The following is a 13,586-nucleotide window of genomic DNA, read 5'->3' as shown; positions in this document are numbered from 1 at the left end:
TTAGAACGGCAATTAAATGAATCGGAGCAAAGATGCAACGTAATGTTAAGATGATGCGTCAAGTTATCATTTGTTGCAGCAAGAAAGGCAGAGGATCATCAGGCAAAGAGGAGGAACGGTGATAACTGTATTCTAAGAGAATGAGAAACAGTGAACAAGCCTACAGATGAAACAGATGGACAATAGAGATACTCCAGGGTTCTCCAACCTATCTTCACCTGAGAGCTACTTTGAACACATTTAAAGTGGCTAAGAGTTACTTGCATCCCATTGCTGACATTTACACAGCAACAGCTGAATTTTGTGAATTTGCGATAGGCCAATCAAAAACCTCAATTCACATCAAGGTCCATGAAAAAACATGAATATTTTACACTTCTTATTGTGACACATAGTCAGCTATGTTACTGAAAATTAACATCAATGTCCACAAGCTACCTGTAGTACCCGAGCTCCCTGTTGGAGACCCCTGTGCTGAGGTGTAACCTATACTTTAAATGTAGCCTAGGCTGAAAAATGAAAGGACATGCCATTAATCAGAATGTTTTAGGGGACATGTTAGTGTTGGTATGAACGATAATATTTGGATGTTTGGATGGATAAGTAATAATGTAACTAAACATGGCATTCAAATATCAGGTCAAATTATAGTAATCATGACTCAGTAGTAAACCTAGACTTATTAAATTTCAGCAGATGAGACAGGAGAGAGAGATGAAGAGGTTGAAAGGGCAGAGACAGGAAGAGAGGGAGAGAGAGAGCAGGATGCAGATGCATGTGGAGTGAAGTCCAGGAAGCCCTTCATACAGCAATACAAAACAATGAAGAATTAACTAGATGACAAGCTTGCACATCTTATTATAATAATGTTATGATCATATTGCTCTGGGCTTTAACAATATTGTAAATAGGTACAGTATAAACATTAAGACTGAAAGAGATGAAGACAGCCTAAGCTTGGAGCAATGAATTATTATATATTAATATAACTGATGTGCTTAAGTGAAGCCTATTGTAACAGTCCTCCCTACGTGCTTAATATACATAGTTTGACAGTCAGCCAAAATCCATTCAGTAGTGAATGATTCAGGTAGTTAGTTGTTCTTTGATTTATTCACCAGACTGAATAAGGAGTGAAAACTACAAGACAAAAAGAAAATGAACAGATGACTGTACCAAAGGTTGATATAAAAAAAAATGGGATGGGGGGGACTTGATTTAATTTTTTCTTTTTAATCAATTGATTAATTGAAATGAATCACATTTAAAGAGCATCACAATATTTGCCCTAAAAAGCAACACTTTTCAATCTAAATGGATTTTAGTGGATGAATGAATACAATGCATGCAATTTTACTTGCTTCTCAGTTTCATAAAGATGTTAGATCTTGTTTGAAATTAGTTTTTCTGCACAGCAGTTGGAAAGTTGGATTACACCTTGCTATCTTTAGCACATTTCCTATTCCCTTATCTTCTACCACTAATAGTGGTCTACATTCTACAGCAACCAATTTAGCGAGTGAATTTCTACGTTTATCAGACATTGAATTACTAATTTTGGTCCTGAAGCCAGTCATTGGTCGAGTTTAGGCTGCAAATGCTTCTTGTTTGTACTTGTGGCGGAGCTAGCACGAAGCTAGTGTGGAGCAATGACAAACAATTCTGCGCTGTTTATGAGGCAAACTGTTGTTTAATTATTTTCTTGTAATTAATTAGTCGTAATCAACGTGCTAAAGTCCCACCCCTAAAAGAAAAGCCAAGCTGCTTCTTCGTATGTTTTCTATTATGCTTGTCAACTTCCTGCCTCTAACTTCTCAGTGGCATCACAAGGCTTGTGCGTGCATCATCGAAGGGCTAACTCGTTGTAAAGGTATAGCGACCGAAAAGCAGAACGAGGTGTGAGATGTGATGATTGCAGTATGTGAATATGATTTATATGTGTATTACTTGTGAAGTTATAGCGAACAGTTTGTATTTTTATTTTTGTCTACAACACAGTTTTCACGGTGTCAGGTGTATAATGTGTTCATGTGATGGAGCTGTATACTTTACCTGTAATTAAACAACACCCATAAAAAGAAACTCACTGCCTACTTCATCAATGAAAAATCCGAGGGGCCGCTACAAAAAAAAAAAATCCAGTTTAAAAATGTACTCATGTAAAAATAGGAAAAGTAGTTTGAATTTAAAAATAGACTTTAAAAGGGATTTACCCTCTTTTTTAACCAGCAGTATGTTTTAATGATTTAACGTGCTGGTAAGTCTCTCATGAAGGAGGGCCGTCAGCTAGCAGTGACTCCACTTTAACCACTACCAATTATTGTCACCCCATTTTAGCGCCTTGGGGTGGACATAGTTGGTCCTGTAGAGAGACGCAAAACAGGAAGTCATTATATGGTGGTTATAACAGGCTATTGTATCAAGAAGTCCTTCCACTAAAATCCACAAAGGCAAAATCAGTTGCTTCTATTTCATACAAGTCTTTTCAAATATGTGCTTCCTTTGTGAAATATTATAATAACTAACTTTGTCTACTTTGCTGAAACAGGTGTGCTAGTTACTTGGTATCAGGAGACTCAGGATCACACCAGATCATCCTTAAACAGATAAGCTAACTGAGTACTTTAACCAGACCAAGTTTGTAAACAACACTGGTAAAGACTGGAATCAATGGCTGCTCTACCTCTTTGCGTGTAGGTAAGTACCACAATCCTCCACTAGTTTCTCTTCTTTTGTATGGACATAAAGTTTGGGGCCCATTTGCACTGTTAAGACTGCTCCTTCCCAAGTGTAGGACCTACAGACTTAAGAGCTCCTTTGTCCATCATGCCATCACGCTCTACAACTCCTCACTTGGGGTGAGGACAAGAGTACATGGGACAGAGGGGTAGGAGTAGGAGCGTCTTTCCTTCTACCCTCACTGTGCAATAACACATTTTCACTTGTATGTGCAATAATCTCAACCAAAGTGCAATAATCGCAATAATAATTATTGTCTATATATATTTTGTATATTTTTTTTGCTTCTTCCATGCATATTTTTTGTATATTTTTTATGTTGTTTCCAACGGAAGAGTGTTGTATTATTTAGATAGATAGATGGATACTTTTTTGATCAAGGGAAATTCAAGAATTTATTATTATTTATTCGATCTTATTCTTTAAATCGTTACTTTTTTTTGTTACCTGCTACATTTTATTGTGTATGCTGCTGGAACCTAAATTTCCCTGAGGGAGTCATCCCAAAAGGATCAATAAAGTTCAGTCTAAGAGAGATCTGGGAGGGAGGCAAGGGGTGGGTGGGATCTGTTAACGTTGTATTCTGTGTCTTCCAGATAAAAGAGCGACTGGAGAATATGGACGAGCTGGCCCAATCGCACATGGCGGACGCCCAGCAGCAGCAAGTCCTGTTATGACAAGTCAGCCAGGCCGAGAACCTTCGACCCAGGACAGAAAGTCCTGGTGTTCCTACCTAATGATGGAAGTGTGCTGGATGTTTTACAAACGCTCAACAAGTGTCATCCTTGTCCTCTCAAAATGTAGTTAGACCACTTTGGCTGTTGTATCTGAACTAACATGTCTTGTTGATTTGGTTCAAAGGTCTTCAAAGAAGACCTGATTTGAATCCCTGCAGTCAACGAGTGCTACTGAAGAAATCCCCTGACTCTGAATGAGTCATGATTAATCTGTACTTCCCTACTAGAGTCTATACCAAACACTTAATATACAGTTATATATCATCTTAGTTGTAGTTTTTTGAACACCACACACACATATAAAACTGTAACTGAAGTATTTAAATATTTATTTTACGATTACAGCAACACACTCATACAAAGACAGACACTAAACAGTTTTGCCAAAAATTATTTTTTGCCGATTGTTGATTTTTTGCCCCTGCTCATTCTCTTTGTCTTTCTGTGCAGGCCTCCCAGAAAAGTATTCCAACTGTGAATGCATCAGCATAATTTACGTCCCCTTTTGATTACATTGTGTATCCGCTTCCTTCAATTTGTGTTCCAATGAGCACGCTGTCGTCTCTTAGCCTCTGCAGGCCATTGTTATTTGTAAAAGGTTGCCTAATGATTGGCTGTCAGTTGAGCTCAGATAGGAACGCGATAATAGGGAGCTTACAGTGACTCAGAGGCTGACCTGCAGCCAACAACACCGTCGCTATGAGGTAGAACACAGAGTCCCTGGAGGCAATTGCTCTGGTCTCTGAGGTCATTACAGGCCAGAGGAGGATAAGTAGAAGTGAGGATTTCAGTTTTGTAGAAAGGTCAGGTAGGATAAGAGCAGTCCCTTGAGACATTTTTGCCAGACCTAAACCTCCTGTGTTACATTAACGTGTGCAATCCCAGCCAAGTGAAGTTCCTCTTTGGGTTCCAAAAAGTTCTACCAATCTGGCATCCTTCAAGGCATCAACTCTGTGTTCACCCAGCTCAGTGTGTAAGCGCTGCTGGCGTTTAAGACATTTTTATGCAGGAAGAGGTGAGGTTTGGCAGGGTCGCTGTTCACATGGAAGAGGCGGAAGTTGGCGCGTTCCAGCTCCTTCAGTAGGCTGAACCAGTACCGCACCACCGATGGATCATCGCCACCCACCTCGAAGCCCGCCCAGTGCAGGTGAAGCTCCAACAACAGCTGACCCACCGAGTCCAGAACTCCCTCCAGGACCAGATTCTCCAAAATCTTCCACTCTGCGCTCTCCATGTCGGCCTTCAGTACATCTACCTGGAAAAGAAAGGACAATCAATGGATGTTTTCCTTCAGCTAACAGAACAGTTCCTTTAAAATGAGACTCAACTAAGCATTAATACTCAAAAGCTATTTGAAGATGACAAAGGATTTGGCCTTTGTTATTTGAGGATAGGTTATTTAAGAATAAATATTATACTTCTTTTCCACCTTTTCAAACACTGTGGTCTAAATGAAACATCTGTGCTGTGCTTTTGTCAAAATATAACGTGAATAGGTCACCAGAAGAGGTTTGTGACCCTTTTTAAAGCAGCTCTCAGAGCGCTCCATTTTGGTGTGTGTCTCTTTAAACTGCAATGAGCCCTCCCTGAGTTTTCCTGGTAGACATCACTCTTTCGCTAGCAAGAATACAAATTGTGGAACTGCTACAATTCATCCAAAGCGAGTAAGTTCAACACAAACAAGGATCTAGAAAAAAGGAAACGATGTCAGTAATTGGAAACAAACTTTAATTCCAATCGAACACACAGGGGCTTAAAGGCATTGCACAAAGGCATAGCACAGCAAAAACCATCGTCATTATCATCATCATCAATAATATTGAGACCATCGCTGGGTCTTCAGCTTTTTCTAAAAGGTGCAAACTGAACTGCGCAAAAGTTTTTCTCTAGGCTGGGGGTAGAGATACCAGGGGAGGGGAAGGGATTATTATTATTATATTTCACCAGAAACCCATTTTGACTTCACAAGGAGAGCGAGTTTTAAACGGAGCATTTGTTGTTATGCAGACCTCAATAAAAGCAGGTTACCCAAACATATGTTCAAAAACATTGTAAAAGTAGATTTTTATAATACTGTGTCCCCTTTAAGAAAACCCCCCTAAGAAAACCCAGAACATCATTTGGCAACATTTCAACACAGATACAACAGTGGCCTCTCCAGTGGATGCCTTTGGTGTGGCTACTGAATTCCCAGTCCTCATTAGTGGAACTGAACAAGACTCTTAGAGAAGGAGACTAAATGTTGTCCTCTGTTCTCCCCATGGGCTCAAAGACTCCCAAAGAAGATCTGTTCATACATTGGATAGGAAAAATATGTGATGGAAAATGATGTGGCATCATCAAGAGGTGATTTGTTCCCTTGGTATCTAGAGATAAGTGTGTCTCAGTCTATCTGTCGTACTGTGTTTATGTGCATCTGACAAGAGTGGGTGTTATCTGGAGCTGTAGTAGTACAGCTTCATTCTATCTGACGGATGTAAAGTGTTTTCTTTTTCAGCATGGACCAGATAAATTGAAGCCCACAAAGTCTTCCTGTAACCAGGACATCACGATTGATGACCAGCTAACCTTTTAAGATTCTTGTGGCCTCAATTTCTGGGTTGTGTCGATATGCTATGTACACTATCAGAAAGATCAGACCCTGTACCTGTCAGAGCACGCTTCTCCAGGAAAAGCAGCATACCAGAGCTCCTCCTGGTACAGGCTCTTTTCATATCAAACATGGACTACATGGTCTCAGAGCATGCTCATCCAACCTTAATATATGTTTTTATCCATATATTTCATGTTGTGTTAAAATAATGTTATATATTTCTCTTCTTTTTTAAATTATATTATTTAGGGAGTATTTTCATTTCATGGTCGTATTTTTTGTTTCATAAACAGGTAGTTTGTTTGTATAAGCCTCTTACCCATTTTTATTTTACTTTTTTTGTTATTTCTTGAAAAAACAAGTTGTGTGATATATGTCGTATGTTGCCATTGAGCTGAGAAATAAAAACCCCAACAACTCAAGATCTAATTTTTGGCCCATATTGCCCAGCCCCACCTCCAGCTATGCCAGTTAAAGGTGCCTGGTCCTACCTTCACAACAGGGCCCTTCAGTTGCCAGCTAGAAACTTCTCTTCTGTATTGTCCTTTACAGTATATTGAGGAATGAAGTACATGTTCTAACCTTTATTTCATCTGCAGAGTCCTTTTCTACCTTTAAGACAAACATCAGCTCTTTCATGAACACCCACTCACTTAACGATATTAATGTGACTGAAGATACTACTCAGGATGGTATTTAGGGTGTTTTTCAAATTTCATGATGATGGTGGTGATGACTATGATGATGACGATATCCAGTGGCAGCTGTTGTTTCTGATGATGATAAAATAAATCTCTGCACCCTGTGCATTGCATCTATGAGCTACCTGTCAGCACCTATTTCCTTTCGCACTTAAAGCTGTTAGTTGGCACCGTTTAGATTCTTACTTATCTCATTGTTTTGGATAAAAGCATCTGCTAAATTAAATTATAACATTGTCACAATAGGAGTTATATTTTTGATGAATACACATGGGTTACTTATACAAAGTTATGTATCAATAGTCTTTTATCAACTAAATTGTATTTTTTATGGTTTATGCTCAATTTGAAATATAAATTCTCACCCTACACATCTATTTACCCTGGTTCACTTTCTGCATCTTTGTTACTGCATCAGTACTGAAGTGACAAATTTGGCTTCAATTGTGTAACAACTCATGATTAACCCTAAAACTCTTTGAACAATAATGCAACTGATCAGTTGCCTCTATGCTAACCCCTATGCTAAGATATGAAGGTCAGATCGTTGCAGATAGTCTTTTTTCCCAATGTGTGGATATTTCCTCTCCTGACTCACACAGTATGTGATCCAAATAATCCAGGCAATTATTTCTGCAAAGTATATTTAGGATTAGGCAGCATGTTGGGACACATTTTAATTTCCAGGACCTTTACATGAAAGTTCTGTAAGTCTATGTTAACAGTATACTGATTGGAGAAAAACGTTTAAATGGAAGTTTACACTTTGGCTCGTTAATTGGCCTGAAATGCGTTTATTTACACATGATGGACATATCCTGGATATTAAGTCAACTTTATTTACTGTCTTTTTGTTCCAAATGATTGGCTGCGTCAGAGTTCTTTTACTTTTATTTCTCCTAAATGGCAGGTAGTAAAATCACCACCGCTTCTTTGTTCTTCATCATATGTATTTTAATTAGTAAGGCCACCAGAGAGCTGATAACAAGCTGGGATATTTAATTACACATTAAAGAGATTTTCCAACTCTGCGCTAATGAAAGTACTTCAACAACTGCTTTAACATCAGACAAATCATGTTTCAGATTTTTTATTCTCTTTTCAAATTCTGCTCTGCCTAAGAAGGCCTTCCATGTGGATCTTCAAAACTTTAGTTAGTTAAAATTAAAAAAAACTTTTTTAAAAACAGTGCACCATAGAGTTCTTCAGAACTCATCTATGATACTGATTGCCGCAAATTTTGGCACAGGCCTGCATGACTCCAAGAGGATGTATCCTCGTGACTTTGGTGACTCGCTGTCCTTTCCTTCAGCTCGACCAGAAGTTTTAGACTATGAATCGCCTAAACACGGTTTACTACATATTAACATTTTGAAATGGTATTGTTAGCTTGAAGGCCTACGAATGTTAGCAGTAAACTTAATCCACTGCTGTGTCGAAGTAAAAGCACACAAATCTTTATGGATTGGATGGTTGGCTGGATTCAAATAAATACACTTTTGGATGCAGGATTGGGCCCTTAGATCCACAAAGGAAATTGTTGTTTAATGGATGAACAATAGGCAATTTTGTGTTCCTTCAATGTCGAGTATTATGTAATTGGCCAAATGTTATGCAGTTTCTTTAAATACATGAGACATGGCTTCCTGCCACTGGCATTTGTCCATGTGGCGACAGTGTCTGCGGCTTGGCTGGTCATCAGAGCTCCGTGGATGAGTCATCTGTTTACTTTCTAACCTAAACAGATAAGAGGCACTGCACAAATGCATATTTCGACCTTTGCAAGTGACTCTGTTTCTTCGTAGGTGCTTTATCTGTCACAGAGGCTGGACAGGAGATGAAGAGAGGAAGCTGTTCTGCTGCTGCTTGCTCCTCCGGCACACTATGTACTCACATTAAAACCTCATTACAAGAATGCATGTGTGGCTCTGCATTCAAAATAGGCTAATACTTTCATCAATGGAGCAATATGGTATGCAAAGCCATCCACGCCAATGTTCATTTCTTGTCACACTGAAAAGATATTAGTCCCTAGTTTTGTCTGCTCTGCTTTAGGCTCCAGAAAATGACTCATTATCTAGCCAAGGCGACACACCATTGACCAACATATGGGCATTTTGCTCCTCAAGCTAACTTCAACTTTCTTTGAATTAACAGCTTATAGGCAAGTAGAAAAACAAGTTCATTCATTATGTGTAGCTTTTTTGACTGCAGCATATTGAAACAAAAAGGGGAAATGTCTATTAGCATCCCCTTAGTAGCAGCAATATAGCAATGTATCAGAACAAACAAACAAATGAATACAAATAGTATTTCTAGAGGCTTGTAGTACTTGTCATATTAATAGTTTTTCTTAAAAGAAGCACCAGACAACAAAAACAGGGTGATATTTGGAAAAGAAAAAAGGTAATGTCCAGCACATGGTCCTCTTATTTCAACACAAACTGTCTTAAGATGCTTAAATTCTTAAAGTAAAGTAAGTGGCACCCAACAAAGAAACCACACAAACACAAAAGTAAATCAAAAGAGTGCTTCTGAGAGAGGAATGTGACACATGCTTATGACGGTGTGCTGTTCAGATTTTAATATTTTTGTATACGTGTAAGACTTTTGACCTAAGGTGTATCTCAATAAAAGTAGACGTTTCTTTAAAACATTTTTAAAGTCATTGAAATATTTAACATGCTGCTAGAACCACTTAAAATTTGGTTTTAATGGGATCCAGTCATTAATGTTGGAGGCTAAATGCACCATCTGTCATCACTCAATCAGAAACTGATAATATGCCATGAGTGGAGAAAAGAGCCTGTCATTTAGTTGTGATTTTAGTCTATTTAAGAAAAGCTTGGCTACCTTGACTTTGAAATGTCATTCATTCTGTTCCTAAGCAAGAATTTTCTGGATCTATAACTGTGTGCTGTATTAGTATGCATGCTATCCCTGAGCTTGGTGTGCATGTGTATATGATTGATCTTGTATGCAGATCCATATCTGATGAGGTGGAACACAATCCCTGGGGGTCTTTAAAGAGGTAACATTCAGCATGATAATATTCAAACGTAGAAAACAAAATAATCAATGATCCACCTCGAACCTAAGACAGACAACAGAGGAAAGAGTGATGTAAAGCTGGGCCTGTGTTTGCATGCATGCTGTTGAATCCTCCAGTAAGAAAATTCATTTTCATACAGTTTCAGGTGATTTTATGATGACAGAATCCCTAACAAAAATCGTATTATAGCCCTAAAAAATTGCATAGAATTCCACTTATACACCCTCCCTCTTACCTGTCTGTGTCCAAAGTCATTTAGTATGGTGGCAAGTTTCTTTGTGTTGGCGTGCTGTCGTTGGGCAACAATGGCCGGGTTAGGATCTCTCCAGTCTACAGAGAGCCGATGGAGCCACATTTCATCCTGCTGTAGGTGAGGCTGCTTCAGACTGGGATCAAAGCAGTGGACTTCACATCCTGCACCTGCCAGAGAACGTTCCAGGGAGCGATCATCCACACCCAACCTGCAGCCCGAACAGCACAAGACAATGAGGGTGAGTGTGTCATGGGCTGAATGATGATCATCAGTTCTGAATTGATACAAGCCAAATTAGTCTGTTCACATTAGTAATGGTGTCAGCTTGCGAGGCTCAGCAGTACTTTAAGGCTAAAATGCCATTACTACTGTATAAAACATTGTCTTAGTGACATGACCCATTGATTTCTGAAGAGATTAAGAAAGCCAATGATGACGGTCGCCATTTTGGAAACACTGATTAATACTAACTTTTGACTAAGCTCGAAACTGGTAGTGAAGGGGAGTGAAGCCACAGGTTTGCCACCAGGCAAAAAGCTACTTGCCCACTTGTCCACTCAAATTACACATAGCTCTCCCCTAATTTAATCAAAACAGATGAGTTGTGAAAAAATGACCCCTTCTACAAGTTTTAAAGCATCAGCTAGAGAGAAAAACATGCTTGTTGCAGACTTTAAACATGTTTGTTTGTGCTGTAATTACAGGCTTTTAATATGGGACCAAATGGGGATTGCTTTGCTTTTCGAGCAAGCCCCAAGGAAGACCCTGCTGTTTTTGCCCTGCAAATAGAAGATGTAATGTTTACCATTTAGCTGTTTGGCTAATAAACACCTAACACAAAATACAGATAAAGCAGATTAGAATCACTCTAGTTTTTGTTCACGGTCATTAACTTCATACTTTTTTGATAAAAGTGTTGGCTTTTTAAGAGTCTTAGATGAAAAAAAAAAAACATTAAAAGGAACCACAAACTAATTACAATTGAATCTGTGGGGAGCAAGCAAAGCAACAAAGCATTAAATATCCATTCACCTAACACTTGTGGAATCATTGTGATCTAAAAACTAGTCCGAATCTTGTGTTGTTACCAGAGTAAAAGTCAGGGGAAAACCACATCCTCTGATTGGTCCTCTGAAAACTATGAATGACTGTATGAAATATTGTGACAAAGATAATCACAAAATCTCAAAATGTTACTGGATATGTGAAAACTATGACTATAACGACTAAACTATGAAACTACGTTGATGCTACATTAAAATTCTGAGGATGTTAAATATCGAGAAATTATTAACATCTGTGTGTTTGAATATCTTTAAAATATTTTATGACTGGGGCGCCAGTGGCGAAGTGGTTAGTGTGCGTGCCTCATATACAGAGGTTAAGGGGGGACTCCTTCAAGAGGGCAGCCCAGGTTTAAATCAGACCTGAGGCTCTATCCACTGTCCTATCTCTAAAAAAAATAAATAATTGAAAACAATTTGCGGCTTATTTTTGTTTATTAGATATTTCACTCATTCATATCAAAATGATTGACCAACCAACAACGACGTTCATGCAACCAGACTTCAGCTTGTAAAGCGCTTTTCTAGTCTTCGGACTAATCAAAGCGCTATTACACCCGGTCACACCCGTTCACTCACTGATGGCAAAGGCTGCTATGTAAAGTGACCATTCATACAAATCTGTATTTTTTTTCAGCTGTCCTTTCAAATAAAGACAAAAGCCCAAATAAAAATCCTAATAATAGTAGCATTGGTGGGAAATCTAAGTTTGAAACTGATACAGAAAATCAGTCATCATTAAAATGTTTTTTCAAACAATTCTTAGGCCAAGTCAGAGAAGGATGGATTGAATTCATCAATGCAGCTTTAATGAATTAGACTCTTCTGAGCATTAAGCAGAATGAAGTCTTCCCGCTTTATTACAATGTAAACTGAGCTAAAAACTTTACAAACCACAGATTTATCATTTTACTTTACAGAGACTTTGATGTGCCATCCAAAGAACAAAAAAAAAGAGTAATAAAAAAAACAGGAGGAGAATGGAAGGATTCTCTGAAGGATTCAGGAGGGACTTGTTATCTCTCTGATTCCATATTACTCTTTTGCTCTCTTCTCTTACCCTTCCTTCTTGAGAGTGTTGCCTCTACGGTAGGAAATTTGTCGTGTAAATCTGTGTTCACAGACACATTTCCCTCTCTTTCATGCTTCTCCCTCACTTCCCCCATCCTCAATCGCTCTCTCTTTTCCCACCCCTCCCCTACCCACTCTTATTCTGCAATTTTCTCTCTTTTCTTCCCCTCTCTGTCGCTGTCTCCGCATTCCCCCGTGTCTAGTTTGAGCTGCGGCTGTATTCTGTAATTGCGGCAGAGGGAGAGCATTTCACAGTACACGTATTTTACAGATGAGGCACCAGGGTCCTTGAGTGCATCTCTTGCTAGTAGGAAGATGAGAAATGAGTCTACAGTGTGGGAGAGATTGAGATGCAACAAGACGTCTCATTTCAGTGCACTTTGTATTTTAAATATTTCATTGAGTTTCCCTCTCTCACATAGTGTTTTTTTTTTTAAGCCAGGAATCAGTGCAGTGGCAAGGAGCAAGGAATACTCCCAGTGCATCAGAAGGTTTTTCAGACGCTAAAATATCCTCTCTCTCTGGAACACAGAGTGCGAAAGACCGGTTTTGGACCACAAACCTGCCTGTCCTTGCGGTGAACTATTATGTCAACAGCCTGTCTGGATGTTGTGACTAAGAGTTGAGGCAAACAAACCCTTGGTGGGCTTGGAAATATCTTCTGTCTGGGGCTCTCTCTCCTTCTTATCCTCCTGCCTGCCTATGCCCCTAAATCTTCACTTTTCTATGTTATTCATTTCAAGCCAAATGTTCTCAAAATATATCTAATCCCTATGTCTATCTATGTCTCCACCTCCATCCTTACTCTCACCGTCTCTTCCTGCTGCTCACCTATTCCCCCTTCCTCCTCACACATTGCAGCACATTAATATGCATGATCACCTAGAGATGAAGAGAAGGTATTTTTAATTCCCTTGCTGTGCTTTAGACTATATACGCAGGTGCTCTAAATGTGAACCACTGCCACATGGCCTGCAGTTTGCAAGGAAAGTTTGTCAGAAGTTGGAAAGCTGAGTAGGGCTGAATGGCGGTTCAGCGGGAGATGACGCACAAGAATGTCATGGATGATGGACTTGTTTTAAACCATTGTCAGCTACCATGTTCTTTGTGAGGAATAATAAGATGTGGTTAGTGGCTTTTGAGGGAGCACAGAGGGGAGAGGGTGGGTGCAGACGCAGCATCGAGGGAATGCTACTATCAAAATAATGCTAGTTTATCGAAAATGACCAACCCTGCCTTTAAATTGGAGCATGTGATGTAATAATGCGTGAGTCATCCGCTGCATATTTGATTTCAGTAACCATCTGCACTGTAAGCGCATCAGGGGAATAAAAGCATGTCTGGTCAACAGCAAAGAGTCAGAGATTGAAATCAGT

General features: G+C 39.1%; 1 protein-coding gene across 1 annotated transcript in view; it reads right to left on the bottom strand.

Annotated features, from left to right (window-relative positions):
• Positions 1-2,708: 2,708 nt before the first annotated feature.
• mettl24 (methyltransferase like 24) overlaps positions 2,709-13,586 on the bottom strand; it is a 42,258-nt gene continuing 31,380 nt past the window's right edge. The window contains exons 5-6 of the mRNA XM_079371348.1: positions 10,058-10,283; positions 2,709-4,731 (exon numbers count right to left, since the gene is read on the bottom strand). Coding sequence (XP_079227474.1) covers positions 4,414-4,731; positions 10,058-10,283 — 544 coding nt within the window. The 3' untranslated portion in view covers positions 2,709-4,413. The remainder of the gene's footprint in view (positions 4,732-10,057; positions 10,284-13,586) is intronic.

Source organism: Symphodus melops (assembly GCF_947650265.1).
Source record: "Symphodus melops genome assembly, chromosome: 1".
Classification (NCBI taxonomy): Eukaryota; Metazoa; Chordata; class Actinopteri; order Labriformes; family Labridae; genus Symphodus; species Symphodus melops.
This window is presented reverse-complemented; position numbering and strand designations above follow the sequence as displayed.